Source organism: Hyla sarda, chromosome 6, assembly GCF_029499605.1.
Source record: "Hyla sarda isolate aHylSar1 chromosome 6, aHylSar1.hap1, whole genome shotgun sequence".
Classification (NCBI taxonomy): Eukaryota; Metazoa; Chordata; class Amphibia; order Anura; family Hylidae; genus Hyla; species Hyla sarda.
The window spans coordinates 266407598-266433439 of record NC_079194.1 but is presented as its reverse complement, the minus strand read 5'-3'; the positions used below and the strand labels follow the sequence as shown (position 1 = coordinate 266433439).

General features: G+C 42.9%; 1 protein-coding gene across 11 annotated transcripts in view; it reads right to left on the bottom strand.

The window, feature by feature from the left end:
* Positions 1-312: 312 nt before the first annotated feature.
* Positions 313-25842, bottom strand: part of MARK2 (microtubule affinity regulating kinase 2) — a 729699-nt gene continuing 704169 nt past the window's right edge. For all 11 annotated transcript variants that reach the window (XM_056527186.1, XM_056527185.1, XM_056527187.1 and 8 more), the window contains one exon: positions 313-1475. In XM_056527186.1, the coding sequence (XP_056383161.1) occupies positions 1124-1475 (352 nt within the window). In that variant the 3' untranslated portion in view covers positions 313-1123. The remainder of the gene's footprint in view (positions 1476-25842) is intronic.

The following is a 25842-nucleotide window of genomic DNA, read 5'->3' as shown; positions in this document are numbered from 1 at the left end:
AGAAATGATACATAAAAAGGAAGTATTAAAGGGGTATTCCAGGAAAAACTTTTTTAAACAGAAAGTTAAACAGGTTTGTAAATTACTTCTATTAAAAAATCTTAATCCTTTCGGTACTTATGAGCTTCTGAAGTTAAGGTTGTTCTTTTCTGTCTAAGTGCTCTCTGATGACACCTGTCTCGGGAAACACCAAGTTTAGAAGAGGTTTGCTATCGGGATTTGCTTCTAAACTGGGCGTTTCCCGAGACAGGTGTCATCAGAAAAGAACAACCTTAACTTCAGAAGCTCATAAGTACTGAAAGGATTAAGATTTTTTAATAGAAGTAATTTACAAATCTGTTTAACTTTCTGGAGCCAGTTGATATATAAAAATAAGTTTTTTCCTGGATACCCCCTTTAAGAGTCACTTTTACTAGAGAGAAATACATTGCAGTAGATTTTTTGCCTGTGTTTTGTACCACAGAGTAAGTGAAGATGTATCCACCACTGTGCTGCACTGATCAGTAAGCTTATTTCTTACAGAAATTGCAGGTGTCTAACATATTGAGTGATGGCCAAAAAAATAAAAGAGAGAAAAAGGGAAAAGAGAAAAAAAGGCAGCCCAAAAAATGTTCAAAAGTTAGTCACAAAATCTTACTCCATGTTGGGCAGTCTTCATCTGTACCTGTGTTGTATAACCACCCTGAGCTAGTAGTTCAGTGTCTTAGACATTATTTTTCTTTTTATAACAAATTCTATACAAAAGAACTTGGAACTATCTGTGAATAAAGGGATGAAACCTACAACATCCCTTGAAATCGGTTGTGGTTTGATTTTTAAACCTGTACTTAATATGATACAGTTGCAAATTTATAGGAGGGGCAACCATAGTAGCTTGCCTTCTACAAGATTCTTCTTAGCAGTCTAATAGATAATCCCAAACCCAATCTTTAAAAAAAAAAAAAAAAAAAATGGAAAGGAGCAGTAGTTTATACCAGGGCAACCTGCCCTACAAACCCAGAGAGCCAAAATGGAAATCCAGGCATCCTCTTGGTTAAAAGAGCTGGTCAGGCTGGGGGATGGGTGGGGTGCCTGGTGACTGTCTCATTTTGTGTCTCCATTACTTACGGAACAAAAAGCCCTGTTAAAGTTTAAGTTCATTGGCAATTTTGGAGGCAATGTTCTTAAATGCCATAGAAGTGCCAGAAATTCTCTTGAAACGCACACCATTGAGGGAGAGCCGTGGAAGCTTGCACACCTCCATCTCCCACTGTACATAGCTGTCATGACCTGGTGAGCCATGGACACAAAGCAGCATGTACTTCTCTTGTGACTCGTGTTGGCAGTTATTGGCATCCAGCACTTTGCGGATTTCACTCATCATCTCATTAGGCTCCATTGAGCTGGTTGTTTTCATGCTCCATGTGAAGCGCAATGAACGTGGCTTGGAGTCCCTCAGGTCATCTTTCTCTTTTTCTGCAACAGTCAGTTGAGGCCTGGGGAAACAGAGTTATAATCAAAATCACTTTCATATAAATAAATAGGGGGGAGATTCATCAAAACCTGTGTAAAATAAGTTGTGCAGCTGCCCATAGAAACCAATCAGATTACTTCTTTCATTTTTACAAGGCCTTTTTTAACCCCTTAAGGGCCAGGTTTTTTTTCCTCGTTTTTGCACTTTTGTATTTTCCACCTCATCTTCTAAAATCAGAACGCTTTCAATTTTGCACCTACAGACTCATATGAGGACTTGTTTTTTGCGCCACCAATTGTACTTTGTAATTGTCAATCATTTCACCCCAAAATTTATGGCGAAATCAGAAAAATACATTTTTGTGGGGCAAGAAAAACCCCGCTATTTTGGGCTTTGGAATTTTTTTTTACGTGTGCGCCAGTGACCGTTCTGTTTAACCACATATGTCTATTTTTGTTTACATATATATTTTTTTTTTATGAGAAAAGGGGGGGGTGATTCAAACTTATTCAGGAAGGGGTTAAATCACACTTATTCACTTTTAAAAAAAACTTTTTTTTACACTTTTTTTTTGCCTCCACAGGGGATTACTTGCAATCCTTTGATTTCATACACTGAACAATGCTATGCCATAGCATAGCATTGATCAGTGTAATCTGTGCCCAATTGTTTTAGCCTGGATCTCAGGCTTGGAACAATTGAGTGACGATTGGACAGGAACAAGGTAAGGTGCCTCCCGCTGTCCTCTCAGCTGTTCAGGACGCCGCAATTTCACCTCGGCTGTCCCGAACAGATCCCATGAGCTAACCGGCAGTATTTAATCCTGGTTTAGATGCCGCAATTAGGCTAGGTTCAGACTACGGAATTTCCGCCTGCAATTTCGCTTTGAAATTGCAGGCGGAAATTCCACTTGCTAAAATACATAGTGTAGTGAATGGTTTTCCGTTCACAAATTCACACTTCGGAATTTGTGAAGCGGAATTTGTGAACGGAAAATCCGCTTGAAAATTTCTGCCTGAAGAATGGGGTTGCTCTTTCTTCAGGCGGAAATACTCGCGAAACACATTGCAGTCTATTGGAGACTGCAGTGTCCGCGCGGTCCTAGCGCCGACTGATTCAGTCAGCGCTGGCCGCACTCGGAATCTCCTGACTGGAGATTCCGTAGTCTGAACCTAGCCTTAAAGTTGAAAGGGTTAATACCGGACAGCCTGATTGGCAATGTCCGGTATTAGCCATGGGTACTGGTTGCTGATAGCAACCGGGACCCAGCAGGTACGAAGCGCACTCAGCTCCTGAGCACTCTTCACATAATGGGAGAAACCCACAGACGCAAATATACATCCGTGGTCGTACTTCCACCTCAAGATCAAATAAGGTATTAGAGGTGGGACTTCCATTAATCATATAATGATTGCATATCTTAGTGGTTTGCTGAACCAAATTGTAGTCTCCCCAAAAAAAAAAAATTCTATAATGACCTATTTCTTTAACCCCTTTAGGACACAGGGGGGAGGAACAGGTATGCCCTGACTTCCTGGTACTTAAGGACACAGGGCATACCTGTACGCCCATGGGAATTTTCCCTGCCACTTGCCGGCATCCTGTTACATCAACTCAGATCTGCGATTTGCAGAGATTTTGGGTCAATCGGGTCCCCTGTGACCCGGAAAAAAGGGTGATAGGTGCCGTCCGAGATGCCACCTATCAACCTTTAGCAGCAGGAGTGAGGTGGCACCGGTGCCACCTCACGATCATCCTGATTCATCGGCCGAGGAATCAGGACTCCTGCTGTGGGGTGTCCCTAATGGCACCCGTTCCGCCCTTATTCCGGAGGGTGACAGCGGGTGTCGGGAGTCTGTACCTGGTGTGGAGGCCCCTGATTCCCACCATCGGTGGCGGGATTTGGGCCCCAGGAGCGAGTCGGTGGCGGCAGGCAGGCAGAACAACTACCAGCATGCACAAAAGGGCATTCTGGGAGTTGTTGCTATGCAACAGCAGAAGGCACAACTATAACTCCCAGCATGCCCTTTGGTAGTTTGTGCATGCTGAGGGTTGTAGTTATGCAACAGCTGGAGGCCCATTTTTTCTATGAAAAAGTGTGCCACCAGCTGTTGCATAACTGCAACACCCAGTATGCACGGGCAGCCAAAGGGCAACTAGAGAGTTGTAGTAGTGTGCCTCTAGCTGTTGCATAACTACAGCTCCCAGCATGCCCTTCGGCTGTCACTGCATGCTGAGAGTTGTAGCTTTTGCAACAGCTGAAGGCACACTGGTTGTGGAACAGAGAGTTTGTTACCTAACTCAGTGTTTCGCAACCAGTGTTCCTCCAGCTCTTGCAAACTACAACTCCCAGCATGCACTGATAGACCATACATGCTGGGAGTTGTAGTTTTGCAACAGCTGGAGGCACACTGGTTGCTGAGTTAGGTAACAAACTGAGTTAGGTAACAAACTCTGTGTTTCGCAACCAGTGTGCCTTCAGCTGTTACATAACTACAACCCCCAGCATGCACAGACAGCAAAGGGCATGCTGGTTTTGCAACAGCTGGTGGTTTGCCCCCCCCCCCCCCCCCCATGTGAATGTACAGGGTACATTGACTCGGGCAGGGGTTTATAGTGAGTTTCTCGCTGCAAGTTTGAGATGCAGCAAATTTTCCGTTAGTGTGAACGATGCCATAGTGTGTGATGTTTTTGAGGAGGTGGAGTCACTGTGGGTAGAATTACAAAAGGAGGGAAATACTGAAAAAATAATATTTGGGGTAATCTACAGACCCCCTAATATCACTGAAGAGATAGAAGTTCGGCTTCATAAACAAATAGAGAGGGCCGCCCGGGCAGGTACAGTGGTAATAATGGGAGATTTTAACTATCCAGATATAGATTGGGGTCCGGGGTTGGCTAAAACTACAAAGGGGCGACAATTCCTAAATTTATTGCAGGATAATTTTCTGGGCCAGTTTGTGGAGGACCCAACAAGAAGTGATGCCTTGTTGGATCTGATCATTTCCAACAACGCAGAGCTGGTTGGTAATGTAACTGTGCGGGAAAACCTTGGTAATAGCGACCACAATATAGTTACTTTTGACTTAAAATGTAGAAAACAAAGACAGAGGGGGAAAACAAAAACATATAACTTTAAAAAGGCAAATTTCCCTGGGCTGAGAGCTGCACTACAGGACATAGACTGGGGGGAGGTGTTCTCAAATACTGATACAGAAGGTAAATGGGACATCTTTAAATCAACTCTAAATAACTATACAGCTAAATATATACCAAAGGGGAACAAATATAAACGATTAAAACTAAATCCTACATGGCTGACAAATTATGTTAAAAGAGCAATAAACAACAAAAAAATAGCCTTCAAAAAATACAAATCTGATGGGTCAGCGATAACATTTAAACAGTACAAAGAGCTTAATAAAATCTGTAAAAATGTAATAAAAACAGCAAAAATTCTAAACGAGAGACAGGTGGCCAAAGAAAGCAAAGCTAATCCTAAATATTTTTTTAGATGTATAAATGCAAAAAAACCAAGGACAGAGCATGTAGGACCCCTTAATAATGATAATGGGGAGGTTGTCACAGGCGATCAAGAGAAAGCGGAGCTACTGAATGGGTTCTTTAGTTCTGTATACACTATGGAAAAAGGAGCTGACATTGGCCAGGTCAGTGCTGGTAACACATCATGTAATGTACTGAACTGGCTTAATGTAGAGATGGTACAAGGTAAGTTAAGTGATATAAATGTAAGCAAATCTCCAGGGCCAGATGGACTACACCCAAGAGTTCTTAGAGAGGTAAGTTCAGTAATATCTGTACCCCTGTTCATGATATTTAGAGATTCTCTGGTGTCTGGTGAATGTGGTGCCAATCTTCAAAAAGGGCTCTAGGTCTTCCCCAGGAAACTATAGACCGGTAAGTTTAACGTGCATTGTGGGTAAATTGTTTGAAGGACTTATAAGGGATTACATACAGGAATACATAGGGGATAGTAGTATTATAAGTGATAGCCAGCATGGGTTTACTAAGGATAGAAGTTGTCAAACCAATCTAATTTGCTTTTATGAAGAGGTGAGTAGAAGTCTTGACAGAGGAATGGCTGTGGATATAGTGTTTCTGGATTTTGCTAAAGCATTTGATACTGTCCCTCATAGACGTCTGACAGGTAAGTTAAGGTCTTTGGGTTTGGAAATTTTAGTTTGTAACTGGATTGAACACTGGCTCATGGATCGTACCCAGAGAGTGGTGGTCAATGATTTGTACTCTTATTGGTCCCCGGTAATTAGTGGTGTACCCCAAGGTTCAGTACTGGGCCCGCTGTTGTTTAATTTATTTATCAATGATATAGAGGATGGTATTAACAGCTCTGTTTCTATCTTTGCAGATGACACCAAGCTTTGTAGCACGGTACAGTCTATAGAGGATGTGCATAAGTTACAAGATGACTTGGATAGACTAAGTGTCTGGGCATCCACTTGGCAAATGAGGTTCAATGTGGATAAATGTAAAGTTATGCATCTGGGTATTAATAACCTGCATGCGTCGTATGTCTTAGGGGGGATTAAACTGGCAGAGTCACTGGTAGAGAAGGATCTGGGTATACTTGTAGATCACAGACTACAGAATAGCATGCAATGTCAGGCTGCTGCTTCCAAAGCCGGCAGGATATTGTCATGTATCAAAAGAGGCATGGACTCGAGGGACAGGGACATAATACTCCCCCTTTATAAAGCATTGGTACGGCCTCACCTGGAATATGCTGTTCAGTTTTGGGCACCTGTCCATAAAAGGGACACTGCGGAGTTGGAAAGGGTGCAGAGACGCGCGACTAAACTAATATGGGGCATGGAACATCTTAGCTATGAGGAGCGATTAAAGGAGTTACAATTGTTTAGTCTTGAGAAGAGACGTTCAAGGGGGGATATGATAAACGTATATAAGTATATTAATGGCCCATACAAAAAATATGGAGAAAAACTGTTCCAGGTTAAACCCCCCCAAAGGACGAGGGGGCACTCCCTCCGTCTGGAGAAGAAAAAGTTTAGTCTCAAGGGGCGACACGCCTTCTTTACCGTGAGGACTGTGAATTTATGGAACGGTCTACCTCAGGAACTGGTCACAGCAGGAACAATTAACAGCTTTAAAACAGGATTAGATACATTCCTGGAACAAAATAACATTAATGCTTATGAAGAAATATAAAATCACATCCCTTCCCCAATATCGCGCCACACCCCTACCCCTTAATTCCCTGGTTGAACTTGATGGACATATGTCTTTTTTCGACCGTACTAACTATGTAACTCAAACTCCAAGCAGGAAACCCTCTGTAAACCCCTGCCAGTGTGAATGTACCCTAAAAACACTACACAATATAAAAAGTAAAACACTACACATACCCCTACACAGTAACATTACCCCCCCCCCCCCCCCCAAATTAAAATGAAAAACGTCTGGTACGGCACTGTTTCCAAAACAGAGCCTCCAGCTGTTGCAAAAGCACAACCCCCAGTATTGCCGGACAGCCATTAACTGTTCAGTCATGCTGGGAGTTTTGCAACAACTGGAGGCCCCCTTTTTGGGAAACACAGCTGTAGGGTAATTTTGGTATTGAAGGCAAGTGGAATTCTTGCATCCGAGTCCATCCCTATGCAAAACCCTAATTTTGGCCTCAAATGCCTATGGCGCTCTTTCAATTCTGAGCCCTGTTGTATTTCAAGGCAACAGTTTAGTGCCACATATGGGGTATTTTGGTGGGCTCTTTCTTCTTTTACCCCTTATGAAAAGATAAAGTTGGAGTCTACACCAGCATGTTATTGTTAAAATTTAATAACATGTAATTTTTTACACTAAAATGCAGGTGTTGCCCCATACTTTTCATTTTCACAAGAGGTAAGAGGAAAAAAAGACCCATAAAATTTGTAACACAATTTCTCCTGAGTACGATAATACCCATTATGTGGATGTAACATGCTCTGCGGGAGCGATTCAGGGCTCAGGAGTGAGAGCGCTCTATGTACATTTGAGGCTTAAATTGTTGATTTGCACAGGGGTGGCTAATTTTACAGTGGTTCTGAGATAAACGCAAAAAAATAAATACCCATATGTGACCCCATTTTGGAAACTACACCCCTCACGGAACGTAACAATGGGTATAGTGAGCCTTACCACCCCACAGGTGCTTGACGAATAAAATACATTTATTTCACTAAAATGCTGGTGTTACCCTACATTTTTCATTTTCACAAGGGAAAATAGGAAAAAAGCCCACCAAACTTTGTAACCCCATTTCTTGTATGGAAATACCCCATATGTGGATGTAAAGTGTAAAGAATGTGTCTGGAATTGAAGGCCATGTGTGTTTACAAAACCCATTTGGTGCCAGAACAGTGAACCCCCCACATGTGACCCAATTTTGGAAACTACACCCTCACAGAATGAAATAAGTAGAGATGAGCGAACTTTTCAAAAATTTGGTACGGCCAACTCGCCAAATTTTTATCCGGCGAAACTGTATTAAAAACGGCTATTTCTGGCCTACAGAGAGCCCCAATAGGGGTGTAGAACACTTTGTCTTCCTGTAACATGCATAGAGAGTGTGCTGGGTTACTGAAATCATACTGTTATTCATTATGACATGCAGATTACATGCATTGCCATTAGAATCACTGCTGCAGAGCGTCTAAGTGGCAGCAGGGAGACCATAATGGCCCTCATATACTATTCTAAAGCAGACTTGTTTTGTCAGGTTTTTTTTGTCGCATCTTTGTCTGCGACACGATGCAACATTTTGCATATCTTAGCTTTCCCACGTATTTATAAAGCTTTCCAACCCCAATTTGTTGAATTGTTCTGGATTTTTTGCCTACAACTCAGAGGAGTTGGAAACCAAGCCAAAAAAAACGCACGTGCGACAAGCAGGATGCGACATAATAATAAATACCAGGGGAAAAAAGCAATCGGGTAAGAAAGCAACATAGACTTACAACCAGATTTTCTAAGTAAATGAGGGCCAATGTGTCAAAATTGAAGAGGATAAAGAGATCTTTTATGTCTACTTAATGTCATTTGATGTGAAAATTAAATGTTTACATTACCCATTCTGGCACACATCGAGCTGGCCACCTGTTCCAACCCCTGATTATGAAAGTACAAATGTTTCAATTAATCAGTTATGGTTCATTGCTATTGCTCCAACATGTTTCATTGTATTTTTGTGATAATTCCACAGGTAATATGACGTTGACGGCCAAAGGACCTTAGTCCTGAAAAAATGTAAACCCCTAAGATTAAAAGATGAATGTTGAAATCTCTATTAAAGATGTATGTTAGCTGGTGCTACCATCAAAACATTTGGCCCAGGCCCAGTAGCAACAGTAAGCCAAGTAGTTCCTGAAACACACAGAGTGGAGCAGGAAGCAGCATGAGTACACAAGAAGGGTTCACAACCCCTAACATTAAAAGGTGAATGTTGAAATCTCCAATGAAGAGGCATGTTAACTAGTGCTAGCAACCAAAAATGTAAGGCCTAAGCCCAGAAGCATCAGTAAGCCAAGTAGTTCTTGAAAGACACAGTCAGGAAAAGGCATCAGCAGTATACAAGAGGGGTTCACAACCTCTAACATTAAAAGGTGAATGTTGAAATCTCTATTGAAGATGCATGTTAGCTAGTGCTACCATCCAAAAATTTAAGGCCCAAGCCCAGAAGTATAAGTAAGCCAAGTAGTTCCTGAAAGACACAGGAGCAGTAAGGCACAGGCATCAGCAGTACACCCGAGGGTTTCATAACCCCTTACATTGAAAGATCAATGTTGAAATTTCTATTAAGCATGTATTTAGCTAGTGCTAAACATGCAAAAATTTGAGGCCCAAGGCCAGAAGCATCAGTATGCCAAGTAGTTCCTGAAACACACAGTCAGGAGAAGGCATCAGTAGTACCCAAGAGTTAATATCCCAGTAGCATCAGAAAACTATATATTGGCTGAATTGCACAGCCTGGAGGTGGGGAAAGCATAAGGAGCCCATATAGTGTCTGAATAGTACAGCCTGAAGGTGGCTGAAGCACGAGGAGACCATATAGTGGCTGAATGACACAGCGTGGAGGTGTTGGCAGCATGAGGAGACCATATAGTGGCTGAATGGCACAGCCAGGAGTTGGCAGCAGCATGAGTAGACACTAGGCCTTCACAATCCTTAAGATTAAAAGATGAATTCAGAAATTTAAACCGAAGATTTTGGGTAGCTAGTGCTACCATAACAAAAATGTTATTCCCAGGCCCAGCAGCAGTATCAGCAAACCATATATTGCCTGAATGACACAGCCTGGAGTTGGCATAAGCATGAGGAGACCACTGAATGTATGATTTTTTTTTTTATTTCAATTTAAGATTTTGAAATTAAAATTATGGATTTTGAAACTGAACTTTTAACTCCCAAGTTTTGAAACTGAACTTTTAACTCCCAAGTTTTAGTTCCCCGGGCCCCGGCATGTGGGTACAAAGGGACAAATCTAACAAGGAGTCACATGTTACATGGAAGCACAATGACAGAGCCTGGAGGTGGCATCAGTAGGAGGAGACCATATAGTGGCTGAATGGCACAGACTGGAGTTGGCTAAAGCAGGAGAAGAGACCATATAGTGGCTGAATGGCACAGCCTGTAGGTGGCTGACGCATGAGGAGACCATATGGTGTCTGAATGGCACAGCTGGGAGTTGGCAGAAGCATGAGGAGACCATTGAAATGTATGATTTTTTTATTTCAATTTAAGATTTTGAAATTTAAATTAAGGATTTTGAAATTGAACTTTTAACTCCCAAGTTTTAGTGTCCTGGGCCCCGGCGTGTGGGTACAAAGGGCCAAATTTAACAAGGAGTCAGATGTCACATGGAAGCACAATGACAGAGCCTGGAGGTGGCATCAGCATGAGTTTACAAGAGGGCTTCACAACCCCTAACATAAAAATGTTAATGTTGAAATCTGTATACAAGATGTATGTTAGCTAGTGCTAACCTCAAAATTTTTTAGGCACAGGCCCGGCAGCATCACTACACCATATAGTTGCTGAAACACACAGCCTGGTGTAGGCAGCAGGATTTGTAAATAAGAGGACTTCACAACTCCTAACATTAAAAGATCAATGTTGAGATCTCGAATGAGTTGAAAAAGATTAGGGAAGTGTGAGATGTACTCAATCTGGTGTGGTGACCGAGAACTTCAGTCTGGGTATAATCTCCTGTATACCCTGATTAAGCAGAAAATTCGTAAAGATAAATGGGGGTGACTGGTTCTCAAGGTCTTGAGTGTGATGGAAATGTGTTATATGGTTTTGTCTGTGAATATGTAATGATGATAGTGGTGTTTATGAATAATTCAAGAGGGTGATGATGGGTGTTTGTATAAATTTGAGGGTATGTATATATATATAATGAAAGAGGGTGATAGGTGTTCCTGTATAAACTGGAGAATCTGTATATAATGATCGGTGTATATGGGAGAGAGGGAAAAGTCTGGTGGAGAAAAATATCTTGATAGGTGTTTGTGAATGATTGGAGAGGGGGATGGTAAGTGTTACTGTATAAATTGGAGAATATGCATGTATATAATGAATATTTGTGATGATAGGTGTTTCTGTATAAACTGCAGGATGTGTGTCTATATATTGATCGGTGTATATGGGAGAGAGAAGTATAGGGGAGAAGGAAATGATTGAAGGAGAAGGGGGAAGATGAAAGAGAGATAGAGGATGGTGAAAATAAAAGAAAAGGCTCTTACTTGGATAGATAAAAGCGTAATTTATTTGTAATTTAATAATATAAAACAGGAAAAAACGCTGGGCCCTAGCGCTTATACTTCCCAATGCATATGAAACAGTTAAAATAATTCATAAATGTAATTCATAACAAGGTCAGTAGATGAAAAGCACTGAATAGTTATACAATGTGCAATAGTAGGTAAATGAACCCGGTGCTGCGACCGCAAGGTATAACAGACCAAGTCAATTGCTCTCGGTACGGCGACCGTAGAGATGTGTGAAATAGTCAAGTAGTCCACGGTGCTGCGACCGTATGCCAGAATGAAGAAACAAAGTCACAATGTAGCGGTACTGCGACCGTATGCCAGAAAGAAGAAACAAAGTCACAATGTAGCGGTGCTGTGACCGTAGTTGGTAGTACAATTCAATGGGACACAGTGTGTCAATGTTGCGAGGGTGCGTGCTGTCTCTAACAGAGTGAGGGAGCCAAGGATTGGCAGTGGGCCAAAAGGAGGAAGCTCCAGCAGTTGCAAGGCTGGGTAGTGGAAAGGGGGAAGAAATATCTTGTGGTACTATGTACCTCTCACCCGGTCACTCCTATGGACTTTGTGATGTTGGTCCTCACTCTGGAAACGAAGCCGCTTGTTTGTGGCTGTCTGCGGTCACTGGTGCTCGGCTTCTCCTCGTGGCGGTGAGCGTGTTGGGCGCGTAATAGAATCCTGGCGCGCTGTGATGATCCTGTGGTTCAGCTGGTGATGATAGTGCTTGCAATGGTGTCTACTGCCTTAAGACTAGACGCGTTTCGGACCCTCTAGGTCCGTCCTCAGTAGTTGAGATCTCGAATGAGCATGTATGTTTGCTAGTGCTAAAATAAAAAAATTGTAATATCCAAGACAGTCCCAGCAACATCAGAAAACAATATTTTGGCTGAATGACAAAGCCTGGAGGTGAAGAAAGCATGAGGAGCCCATATAGTGTCTGAATGGTACAGCCTGGAGTTGGCCGAAGCATGAGGAGACCATATAGTGGCTGAATGGCACAGCCTGGAGTTGGCAGAAGCATAAGGAGACAAAATAGTGGCTGAATGAAACAGCCTGGAGTTGGCAGCAGCAGCATCAGGAGTCCTGAAAGTGACCCGCTGACAGAGTGGTGCGGTGGGTGGCAATACCAGTACCCGGTGATGAAGGTGCCTTAAATCTGTTTAGAGAAGAGACAGAAAAAACTGGTGCGCTCCTAGTGCAATATTGTCAGCTAGAATTTGGTCCCAAAAAGGTAAATTCAGGCTTACCAGAAAGAGTTGCGCTAAGAGCACAACACCTCTGCAGGCATGTAAACTCGCTCTGATGTCGAGGTCAGCTGCTCCAGAGTCCCTTTTGGGCGACAGTTGTTGGTCCAAAAACTTGGTAGGAAATATGGATATTGCGTGCCAGCAATAAAAAATATAGGGACTTCATCCAGGCGCTTCTCCTCCAATTAGAAATCGTAGAAACAACCAGTTGCTTTTAAAACATGGTTATTTTAATTTTGTGCAACATAAAAGTTTCGAGACCTAGGACGGACTCTTTATCAGGCATCATACAAAAAAGTGACAATGTGATCTTAAAAAGACCGGGAAGGCTATACCACCGGGTCAAGGGTCATCGGACTTCACACACAGAAAATCAATAAATATGCATACAAAGTACGAAAATTACAAAAGTTGACTCAAATCCCCCAAACCATAAATAAGGACTTAGTAAAATATAAGGTTTCTATAAAAAACGGTAAAATTCATAGTTGTGACAAACATATGACAAAAAAGAGAAAGGGAGATTAATATACCTGGTTAAATTGCCATACCGAGTACATTCATTGGTACTGAGATCGCTGTCTGAACGATACGTGAGATACTTTATGCAGCGCTGGAGGTACTCGATCTGGAGACCGCGCCGCTAGATCCCCGCTGTAAGGATCCAAAATGAGGCTGTGACCGGCCGTGACCGTATCCTCGTAATGAATGAAACCCAGATCGAGGCAGTGAACGGTCATGAACCTACCAGCGTAGTAAACCTGTTGGCATGGTTACTATGACAGCTTGTTAACGTCATTTTAGAGGAAGACACCAATAGGGCCAGGAGATCTTCTATAGCAGAGTATGGTAAGTGTTTTTCTGGTCTCCAAGACATGTTAATTTATGTTTAACGAGTAAAGTTATACTCATAGAAGATATGATAATTGAACTGTTAATAAAAATCAATATAAAATTTAATAAAAATAAATATAAAAATAACAAAAATGATAAATGAATCACTACGCTAAAATATGCAATTCCAAAGTTGTTGACAGACCAATATCTATTGGGAATATTCCTAACAGTGGGTATTGTTATTACTGGAGGAATTACAATGGCAACCAGATTTAACACGTGCGCCACGCAAGGTGCATGTTTCACCCTTCCTTGTCGCAGCGTGGCCAAGATGTTCTTCCCGTTGTTGGTCACCATGGTTCCCATTTCCAGATTTCATGGAGCAAGTCATGCTCCGATTTCGTTACGAATGACTTTTAGCAGTTCCTCCAGTGTGACTCTTTTTGCCAAGGCAAACCATGTGAAGAACAGCCTGACACCACCGTGCCCTGCACACATGGTATGCTGAAGGGCCACTGAGACTTGTCCGGGAGTAGAAGCTGAGGACAAGTTGGAGGATGAGGAGGTGGAGTTGCACACTGTCACAGGACCAACGGGCTGACAGCGTGGAGGAGGAAGCGGCGTGACCTGTCCAAGTTGGGGTTGTGGCTGTACAGAAACCACATTCACCTAGTGAGCTGTAAACGACATGTATTATTGTCCCTTACCGTAGTTACAGCTCCAGACATCGGCACTGCCGTGCACTTTGGTACACACCGACAGGCTCAAAGACTGGCCCACTTTCTCTTCCACAAAATTGTGCAGGGCTGGTATTGCCTTCTTTGCAAAGAAATGACGGCTTGGCCTAAAAGTGGGAGAAGCAGGAGCATCTGGAGCAACAGAAGGAGGGTATGACACAGTTCCCTTTGGCTGAGGTGGTGGAGCCTTGGCTGGCTGAAGGAGGGAATGGCGTGCCACTGGGTGATGCAGCAGGGCCACGGTTCTCCCAGGCCACTTTATGGTGGTGAAGCATGTGTTGACACAGGGCCGTGGTGCCAACATTGGGACCCTGGCCACGCTTTGCCTTCTGCCGAAATATCTTGCATGTGGCTATGTGAACCTCCTCCGGACGCTTTATGAGAATCTGCCACACCGCCGAGTAGCTAATTTTCCCACCAACAGTCCGCACTAATTGACTGCTACTGCCACCATCTCCAGGAACCCCTGTTCCACTACCTCCCGGGAAGGTAGGCTGCCACGAAGCAGGTGATCTCCCCCGGGCACGTTTGGCTCCAGAATTTTCACTTCTGCTACCACGCTGACTACCAACTATGCTACCGCCTTGCTGGCTCAGCTGCTGCCTCAAGGGCAACCTGCAACTCTCTTCTCCGGATGATGATGAAGCCCCTTCTGCACCCGGCTCCCAATTGCAATCAGCTTCATCATCATCGAGTTGTGTCTGCACGTCACTGATGTCCTCCTCAGGTTCCTCAACAGTGTCTGCTTCAGGACCCTGAACCCTGGCAACATCACCTCCCACATCACTCTCCTCATCACTACTTGCCCGCCTAGCGAAGGAAGTGTCTCCTCCACTACTTGGCTGGGCAGTAGCCGCTGAATGTCCTCTATTAGATCGTCCTCCGTGAATAGTGGAGCTGAACCCACAGCATAAGATACTTCTCTAGGAGAGGGAACAGCATAGGACAGGGGCAATGTTAGAACAGGGACTGCTCCCAGGCCATGCCAACTGAGGGTTGTGTCTGAGGAACACACCGACTGTTGGCTGTGGGTGTCAGATGTCACTTGTGATGAAGTGGATGACCGTGTTAACCAACCGACGATGGCAGATGGGTTGCTGGTTGATAACGGGAGCTCAGGCCTCTCACTGCGACTCCTGTTGCCACTCGCCCCTAGTCTGCTGCGACCTCTTCCTGAAGGATTTAGGCCTCTGCCACTCCTGTGTGCACGTCCTGGCACTTCTCTGCCTGACATACTTAGTGCATATATGAGGGGAGCACAATATGCTTCATTACACTTAAAATAATATTTGTCTAGAACAGCAGCAGGTGTGCCCTTTTGGCTGGACTTTCACAGTATGTAGGACCTTGACAGATTAACAGGTACAAAATAGTACACTACTTAGATGTACGTATGCGGTATGCACTTATGAGGGCAGAAAAATGCGCTACAATGCGCCTAAAAACTAAAAAAAAAAACGTAAATGTCGGTATGTGGTATGCACTGATGAGGGCAAAAAAATGCGCTACAGTACACTTGGAAAACATATTTTCATAAAAAAACAGCCAGTGATTAGTTTTCCCTGGCCTTTCACTGTATGTAGGCTTGTTACAGATTAACAGGTCCAAAATGTGCACTACTTAGATGTAGGTATGTTGTATGCACGTATGAGGGCAAACAAATGTACTACAGTACACTTGGAAAATGTATTTTTGTTAAACACCAACCGGTGATTACTTTTGCTTGGACTTTAACAGTATGTAGGGCCTTGACAAATTAACAGGTACAAAATAGACACTACTTGCGTTATGCACTGATGAGGGTAGAAAAATGTGCTACAGTACGCCTAAAAACTCTGTATTTTTGTAAAACACCAGCCGGTGATTACTTTTGTCTGTCCTTTCACAGTATGTAGACCCTTGACAGATTAACAGGTACAAAATGGTACACTACGTAGATGTAGGTATGTACGTATGAGGGCAAAAAAATGTGCTACAGTACACTTGGAAAACGTATTTTTGTAAAACACCAGCCGGTGATTACTTTTGCCTGGACTTTCCCAGTATCTAGACTTGTTACAGATTTACAGATACAAAATAGTACACTGCTTTGATGTAGGTATGTGGTATGCACGTATGAGCGCAGAAAATGCACGCTGAAAAAACGTATTTTTGCACAGCAGCAGGACACAACAGTGCAGCACCACAAACAATAAAAAAAAAATGTGTAGTAAACACACAGAGACACGCAGTCCACCCTATCCGTCTGCAGTTTATGGCATGAAATGAGCAGCCGATTACCGTATATACTCGAGTATAAGCCGAGTTTTTCAGCACGATTTTTCGTGCCTCGGCTCATATTCGGGTCAGCTTATACTCGAGTATGTACGGGATATAGGGCTGTGACATCACAGGGGTGAATGAATGCTGATAGGCTGCATCCTGCATGTGATTCAGGGTCATCCCACCTACCTCCCTTCCCACCTTGCCTTCCCAGCATCCCCTGCTTCATGTACTGACATGTGGATCCGCCATTTTAGGTGTCCTGTTCGTTGCCAATCGAATAAATCCTGAAATTCGTAACGAATTCGGGTTCGTCTACTTCAATTTTCTCATCTCTAGTAATAAGGGGTGCAGTGAGCATTTACACCCCACAGGTGTCTGACAGATTTTTGGAACAGTGGTACGTGAAAATGAAAAATCTTATTTTTCATTTGCACAGCCCACTGTTTAAAAGATCTGTCAAACACCAGTGGGATTTAAATACTTACTGCACCCCTATTTAAATCCTGTGAGGGGTGCAGTGGGTAATTTTCAAAATGGGAGCACATGTGGGGGGCCCACTGTTCTGGCACCATGGGGACTTTGCAAACGCACATGTCTTCTGACTTCCATTCCAAACAAATTCTCACTCCAAAAGCTCAATGGCGCTCCTTCTCTTCTGAATATTGCAGTTCGCCCGCAGAGCACTTTACATCCACATATGGGGTATCTCCATACTCAGAAGAAATGGTATTACAAATTTTGGGAGGCTTTTTTCCCCATTACAAAAATCAAAAATTCAATTGAGCTAAAACATACATTTATTAAATTCTTTAAAACTCCCATAGCGGTCAAATTACAGAAACATTTGAAAAATACAGTGGTCCCTCAACATACAATGGTAATTCGTTCCAAACGAGCCATCGTTTGTCGAATCCATCGTATGTTGAGGGATTCGTGCAATGTAAAGTATAGGAATCTGTACTCACCTGTCGCCGCCGCTCGAGATGGTGTCCCCATGCCTCCGCTGGGCGCTCCGCTGTCTTCTCCGGTCCTCTGCTGTCTTCTCCGGTTCTCTGCTTTCTTCCGCAAGGCCTTACTGGGCCTGCGTAGCAACGTCATTACACAGCTACGTACGCCATTCCTATTGGATGACGTGCGCAGCAGCTTATTGACGTCATCGGAGAGGGCCGAGAAGACACTGGAAGACCAGCACTGGACCCGGAGGGCACCCCGGAGCATCGTGGAGGGGTAAGTAATACTTACCGCACCACACGGGGAACATTAAGCTGCTATCCGGCAGCAGCTTAAGCATTTGGCGCTGCCGGATAGCACTTAATGCGATGGCCCCGACATAAAAAAGCATCATATGTCGATGCTGACATCGACATGCGATGGCCTCTGAGAGGCCATCGTATGTCGATTTCATCATATGTCGGGGCCATCGTAGGTCGGGGGTCACTGTATATCAAATCTAAATAAACCGGTTCTCCTATGATGAACACCTGTATATCCCAACGCGTTTCCCCGTGTATCTTATGATATACAGCGGTTCATCATGGGATCACAAAAACTGTGAAAATATATATATAATATCTAGAAATGCAGATAGAAAGGGGAATGAAGTGACAAGATGGTACAGAAATTCTTACATATAAAGCTGGCACAGATACATAAATACACTGTGTGCATTTGACAATGCAGACTTAGAGTAGAAAGGATATGTGCATGACATTAAGCCTTCAATACACAACATGGAAGCAGACAAATAGTAGAACAACTTGTTTGTAACATCTTTTTGGGTTGCAAATTCTCCAGGCAATAATATGCCGAAGCAAAAAGGTGATTCACTGATACATGGACACCCTCAAATAGATCAAATTGGCAACATCCCTCTGTATGCTAAGGGGGACCTGATGCCATCAATTTCCCTCAATACAAATAGATAGTCCAAAACAATATATAAATATGTCGGTGCTCCTATAATAAACATCTATATATCCCATGCTGGTATTATAACTCACAGTATTCAAAAGGCTAGATGACCACAAATGATTCACAATGCCACCTAGATCATACAAAACTTAGGATACAAGGGAGCTACAGTCAGTCCACCATAAACTGTCACTAGTGGAATACTAATCCCCAATCCAGCATATCACAAAACGATAACCTGTTCCGCGGCTGACAATCCACGCCCACCTGTGGGGTGATAAGGCTCCCTCTACCACTTGTTAGGTTACTTGAGGGTGTTGTTTCCCAAATAGTGTGCCATGTGGGGGTGGGGGAGGGGTTGCTGTTCTGGCACCATAGGGACTTCTTAAATGCGACATGCCCCCTAAAAACCATTTAAGCAAAAAAAAATTCCAAAAGCCAAATGTGACTCCTCCTCTTCTGAGCATTGTTGTGCACCCGCAGAGCACTTTCCATCCACACATGGGGTTACAAAGTTTTGGGACAATTTCTCCTATTACCTCTTGTAAAAATGTAAAATTTGGGGAAAAAACTGCATTTTAGTGGAAAAAAATGTAATTTACACATCCCACTTTAATGAAAAGTCATCAAAAACACCTGTGGGGTGTTAAGGCTCACTGTACCCCTTGTAATAATACAATAAAATGTTAATTCATACCGTACGGTGAACGGCGTGAACGGTAAAAAAAATAGCTGCTTTTTTTATAACATTTTATTCTAAATAAAATTAATAAAAAATGGATTAAAAGTTTTATATAAGCAAATATGGCATCAATAAAAAGTACAGATCACGGTACAAAAAATGAGCCCTCATACTGCTGCTTATACGGAAAAATGAAAAAGTTATAGGTCTTCAAAAATAGGGGGGTCTTAAACCTACTAATTTGGTTAAAAAGTTTGCGATTTTTTTTAAGCGCAACAGTAATAGAAAGTATGTTATCATGGGTATCATTTTAATCGTATTGACCCAAAGAATAAAGAACACGTCATTTTTGCCGTAAATTCTACGGCGTTAAAACAAAAACTTCCAAAATTAGCTAAATTTTCTTTTTAATTTCCCCACACAAATAGTATTTTTTTGGTTGCGCCATACATTTTATGGTAAAGTGAATGATGGCATTACAATGGACAACTGGTCACGCAAAAAAAAGCCCCAAACTAGTCTGAGGATGAAAATATAAAGAGTTATGATTTTAAGAAGGTGAGGAGGAAAAAACGAAAACATCAAAATAAAATTGTCTGAGTCCTTAAGTCCCAAATGGGCTGAGTCCTTAAGGGGTTAAGTCCTTAAAGGGGTACTCCAGCGCTTGCAGCTGTCACGCCCCCTCCCATAGGCTTGCATTGAGGGGGGTGGAGAGTGACATCACATGGGGCGGAGCCTTGACATCACAACGCTCCGGCCCCGTGATCGACAGTAATCAGACCCAGAGCGAACACGCTCCGGGGACTGATTTTAACGTGGTGCAAGATCACGGGGGTCCCCATCGGCGGATAAGGGATAAGATGTCTAAGCGCCAAAGTACCCCTTTAAGGCCTAAATGGGCTGAGTCCTTAAGGGGTTAAATTATTGTCACTAAGAGACAGCACACGTGTTGGTGATCCCGAACTGAGGGATCGATCCTGTCAAACTAACCTCATCAGCTTTTATGAGGAGGTGAGCTCCAGACTGGACCAGGGGCAATCGCTGGATGTCCTATATCTGGATTTTTCCAAAGCATTTGATACAGTTCCACATAAAAGGTATTGTGCATAAAATGAGAAGGTTTGGGCTGGGGGAGAATGTGTGCAAGTGGGTAAGTAACTGGCTCAATGATAGGAAACAGAGGGTGGTTATTAATGCTACTTATTCTGATAGGCTGACTGTTACTAGTGGGGTACCACAGGGGTCCGTCTTGGGTCCTGTCCTATTTAATATATTCATTAATGACCTTGCAGAGGGGTTAAATAGTAAAGTAGCAATCTTTGCAGATGACACTAAACTCTGTAAAGCGGTAAGCACTATAGAGGACAGTGCACTGTTACAAATTGATCTGGATAGGTTGGAGGTTTGGGCTGGGAAGTGGCAGATGAGGTTCAACACTGATAAATGTAAGGTAATGCACATGGGGAAGAAAAATCTGGGCTGGGATTATGTATTAAATGGGAGAACACTTGGGACGACTGACATGGAAAAGGACTTAGGAGTCTTCGTTAACAGTAAATTTAGCTGTAGTGACCAGTGTCGGGCAGCTGCTGCCAAGGCTAATAAAATCATGGGGTGCATCAATAGGGGCATAGATGCCCACGACAAGGAAATAATTCTACAGCTGTACAAATTACTAGTCAGACCACACATAGAATACCGTGTACAGTACTAGGCACCAGTGTACAAGAAAAATATAGTGGAGCTGGAGAGGGTTCAAAGACGGGCAACCAGAGAAATACGGGGAATGGGAGGACTACAGTACCCAGAAAGATTATCAGAATAAGGGTTATTTAGTTTAGAAAAAAGAAGGCTTAGGGGAGACCTAATAACTATGTATAAATATATCAGGGGACAGTACAGAGATCTCTCCCATGATCTATTTATACCCAGGACTGTATCAATAACATGGGGGCATCCTCTACATCTAGAGGAAAGAAGGTTTCTACACCAGCACAGACGGGGGTTCTTTACTGTAAGAGCAGTGAGACTGTGGATTTCCCTCTCGGAGGAGGTGGTCATGGTGAACTCTGTAATAGAGTTCAAAAAGGGGCTGAATGCATTTTTGGAGAGTAATAACATTACTGGTTATGTATACTAGATTTATAGGGACAGAAGGTTGATCCAGGGATTTATTCTGACTGCCATATTTGGAGTCGGGAAGGAATTTCTACCTCTAGTTAGAGGGTTTTTTGCCTTCCTCTGGATCAACTCAACTCAATAGGGACTTATTAGGGTTATAGGTTGAACTTGATGGACTCTGGTCTTTTTTGAACCTTATGAACTATGTTACTATGTATGTATTCACATCCAACCCAGTTAGGTGGACACAAAGTTTTTTTAATCTTTAATTTGTCAGTATTTTTAACAAATCTAGTAGCGGGTCCAAAATTACAGATTACATTTGCTAATTTTTTTTTACAATTTTTTCTCTGCACTGGATCCAGTCCTGGTTTTGGTGAAAATACTGAGCTAACTTGAGTAATTGGCATATTGCTCTAGGGTTAAGGCCATATTTATCTACACCATACTCTAGATGGCTATTCCTGTGTTACACTCATATTGTACTAACACACTGTAAGTCCATCCCCTGATGATGTCACGTCCATTCAGTGACAGACATGCAGGAAGGGTTGTGTGAGGGGGATGCAGGAGGTTCTCTCTTATCTTTAATTGACCTACTGGACCGATTTGGATTGATCTCAGGCTTACGGGTAAACTGGGCTAAGTTCTCTTTAATGGAGCTTTCACCTGGCGTTCTTCTCCCTCCCTTCCAGCTGGGGTGCAATTGGTTTCTAGTTTTAAATATCTTGGGGTGGAGGTTACTGCTTCCCTGACAGACTATCCGTGAATTTGGATCCGCTCTTATGCTCTACTGTGGAAAGATTAACTTCCTGGTCCTCTATCCCTAGCTGGCAGGATAACTATCTTCAAAATGATTTACCTCCCTAAATTTCTGTACCTTTTTCATTTAGCCCCTTTAATCCCCCCAAAAAAATATTTTAGTGTTCTATGTGGTGCTCTGGGATCCTTCTGTTGGCAGGGAAAGCCTCCCAGACTTGGTCGGGCTCTTCTCCAGGCTCCCAAAAGATATGGCGATGTATATGCCTGATGTATATAACTATTTTCTTGCCTCCCAACTGGTCTATGCAGCGTGGTGGATCGACTTGGATTTGTCGAACTCGGCAACTGCCTTGTCTGGAGCGCTTATGGGTTCCTATGAGACTCTCACTAACTCACTCTACATTCCTCTTTTTTCCTTCCCCTGCACACTGTAGCTAAAGTGTGGTCCGTGGTCTCAAGCAAATTTCCACAACCTCTGGTATCTCCTAGAGCACCCTTGTGGGGGAATGTACATATACCTCACCTACATGGGTTACAGGAGGCCAGTTTCTGGGGTTCTCATGGAGTCAAATTTGTGTTCCACTTGTTTACAGAGGATCAGGTCTTCTTATGCTTTGCAGATATGAAGGAGCATTATGACATCCCTGGGAATGCCTTCTATAGGTATCTTCAGCTTCGACACGCAGTCCAGGTGCAGTTTGGCTCTCTGAGGTTTACCCCTGCTTTTTCTGAAGTGGAACTTCTCCTGGGTACCACGGACCTCTCTAAGCCCCTTACTCAGTCTCATGCTCTCCTCCAGTCGTTGGGGCCTAGCCCTTTTTCACAGGCCTTTCAGAAATGGGTGGCGGATGTCCCGGATTTGGCGGAGTGCCAGTGGAAGAAGGTTGAAGGTTCCTATTACTCAACTGCAGTTAGTAGCAGAGACATGTTGATCCAATCTAGATATATTTTGAGCTTGTGCTATACCCCTGCTAAATTGAAGCGCATAGGGGTTTCACAGTCAGATCCGTGTTTTCGTTGTTCTTCTGAGCTTGGTACCTTTTGCATGCTGTTTGGGAGTGTCCTGTCATTGCCTCCTTTTGGAGGGAGGTGATGGGGTTTCTGGCAGATAATTTGGACTTTCCCTTCCTACTCACGCCGATGGTGTGCCTTTTAGGTGTTATCAATTATATAGTCTTGGTTCCCATAGATGCCTGCTGATTCGCTTTCTTCTATTTTGTGCCCGTAAGGTGGTAGTGATGTCCTGGAAAGATACCTCTCCTCCCACCTTGTCTAGATGGCTGAATCTGGTAAATCGTTATGTTCCGTTGTACCAGGCATTGTATGTGAGTCGCAAGGGTCCTAGGAAATTTGACGGCATGTGAACCCCCTGGCTAGATTGTCCCAGTAGGTCTCCTACGATTTGCTGCTGGTCTCTTGGTGAGGAACGTGTGTGTGTGTGTGGGGGGGGGGGGGGGGGGGGTTTACTGGGACATGTTCATGAGTGAGTGAGTAGTTGTTTGTTGTATGGGGCTTCCTCCAGAAGGGGCGGTGAGATGCCCGCCTTATATGTGTATTGCTTCCAGTCATTATGGAGGAGTCGGTCTCTGGACATACGCAGGCTGTTTAATTTGTTTATCTTGTTGATGATGTCTGTTTAATAACATGCAAAATTTGAATAAATACTTTAAAAAAAAAAAGGAAGGGTTGTGTGAGGTACCTGATTTGTTCTTAATTGATGCTTCTTAACTGTATAAACTTAGTGAGGTAATTTCCATCATGGCATTTCCTGAATCAGGCTTATCCAGAGCAGAATCACTTCCTTCATCCCTTTGGAAGTCACTACATGACAGAACACATGGGGCCGCTTCCATCCTAAAACTATGGTCTATACTCTAGTGCAGAAAGGGTGACTGAACTTTCATTTTGCATCTTATTTCGTGCACTTTATTATGTATATATGGTTTACATATTTTGCAATATTGTGACCACTTTTTTTCCAGCTATACTAATTTTCATCTATTGATTGCATTCATCCATTATTGCATACATTTTTTTTAATTATTAGAAGTTAGTGAGTATTACCCTTTCACTTGGCTGCATTGTATACAGTATAGCCAATGTGTATTACTGCATTTAGAAGGGTCTCATATAGCTTATTCAATGCTATATTCAAAGGGAAGACACCTAGTGGCCATGAATTTATAGTGATTTTACTGGGGTAAGGGGTCATTTTTGGTAAAAGTAGGCATTTACAAATACGTAAGGAATTACAGTGGACGGATCATCAATTGCATCACCAATTGTACTTTGCAATGATATCACTTATTTTATAACAATCTGCTGCGAAACTAAAAAAAAAATTGTGTGGGGTGAAATAAAAAAAACAATCGCCATTTTGTAACTTTTGGGGGGGGGTTCCGATTCTACACAGTGCACCTTTTGGGTAAAAATTACATCTCATTACGCAATTTTGGAACTTGGAATTTTTTTACGTGTACGCCATTGACCGTGCAGTTTAACCCCTTAACGACGCAGGACGTATATTTACGTCCTGCGCCGGCTCCCGCGATATGAAGCGGGATCGCGCCGCGATTCCGCATCATATCGCGTCAGTCCCGGCGCTCATCAACGGCCGGGACCCGCGGCTAATACCACACATCGCCGATCGCGGCGATGTGCGGTATTAACCCTTTAGAAGCGGCGTCCCGAACAGCTGACCGGACACCGGGAGGGCCCTTACCTGCCTCCTCGGTGTCCGATCGGCGAATGACTGCTCCGTGCCTGAGATCCAGACAGGAGCAGTCAAGCGCCGATAACACTGATCACAGGCGTGTTAATACATGCCTGTGATCTGTGTAAAAGATCAGTGTGTGCAGTGTTATAGGTCCCTATGGGACCTATAACACTGCAAAAAAAATGTTAAAAAAATGTGTTAATAAAGGTCATTTAACCCCTTCCCTAATAAAAGTTTGAATCACCCCCCTTTTCCCCCCAAAAAAATAAAAGTGTAAAAATAAATAAAAATAAACATATGTGGTATCGCCGCGTGCGCAAATGTCCGAGCTATAAAAATATATCATTAATTAAACCGCACGGTCAATGGCGTACGCGCAAAAAAATTCCAAAGTCCAAAAAAGCGTATTTTGGTCACTTTTTATACCATTTAAAAATGAATAAAAAATGATCAAAAAGTCCGATCAAAACAAAAATCATACCGATGAAAACTTCAGATCACGGCGCAAAAAATGAGTCCTCATACTGCCCTGTACATGGAAAAATAAAAAAAGTTATAGGGGTCAGAAGATGACATTTTTAAACGTATAAATTTTCCGTCATGTAGTTATGATTTTTTCCAGAAGTGCGACAAAATCAAACCTATATAAGTAGGGTATCATTTTAACCGTATGGACCTACAGAATAATGATAAGGTGTAATTTTTACCGAAATATGCACTGCGTAGAAACGGAAGCCCCCAAAAGTTACAAAATGGTATTTTTTCTTAGATTTTGTCGCACAATGATTATTTTTTCAATTTCGCCGTGCATTTTTGAGTAAAATGACTAATGTCACTGCAAAGTAGAATTGGCGACGAAAAAAATAAGCCATAATATGGATTTTTAGGTGGAAAATTGAAAGGGTTATGATTTTCAAAAGGTAAGGAGGAAAAAACGAAAGTGCAAAAACGGAAAAACCCTGAGTCCTTAAGGGGTTAATTAACATTATATTTTTATAGTTCGGACATTTACGCACGCTGCGATACCATATCTGTTTATTTTTGTTTACATATAAATACATGTTTACAATATATTTTTCTTTAAATGGGAAAAGGGGGTGATTCAAACTTTTATTCAGGAAGGTGTTAAATCATATTTACCGTATTTATCGGCGTATAACACGCACTTTTTAGGCTAAAATTTTTAGCCTAAAGTCTGTGTGCGTGTTATACGCCGATACACCCCCAGGAAAGGCAGGGGGAGAGAGGCCGTCGCTGCCCGCTTCTCTCCCCCTGCCTTTCCTGGGGTCTAGAGCGCTGCTGTCGGCCCTTTTC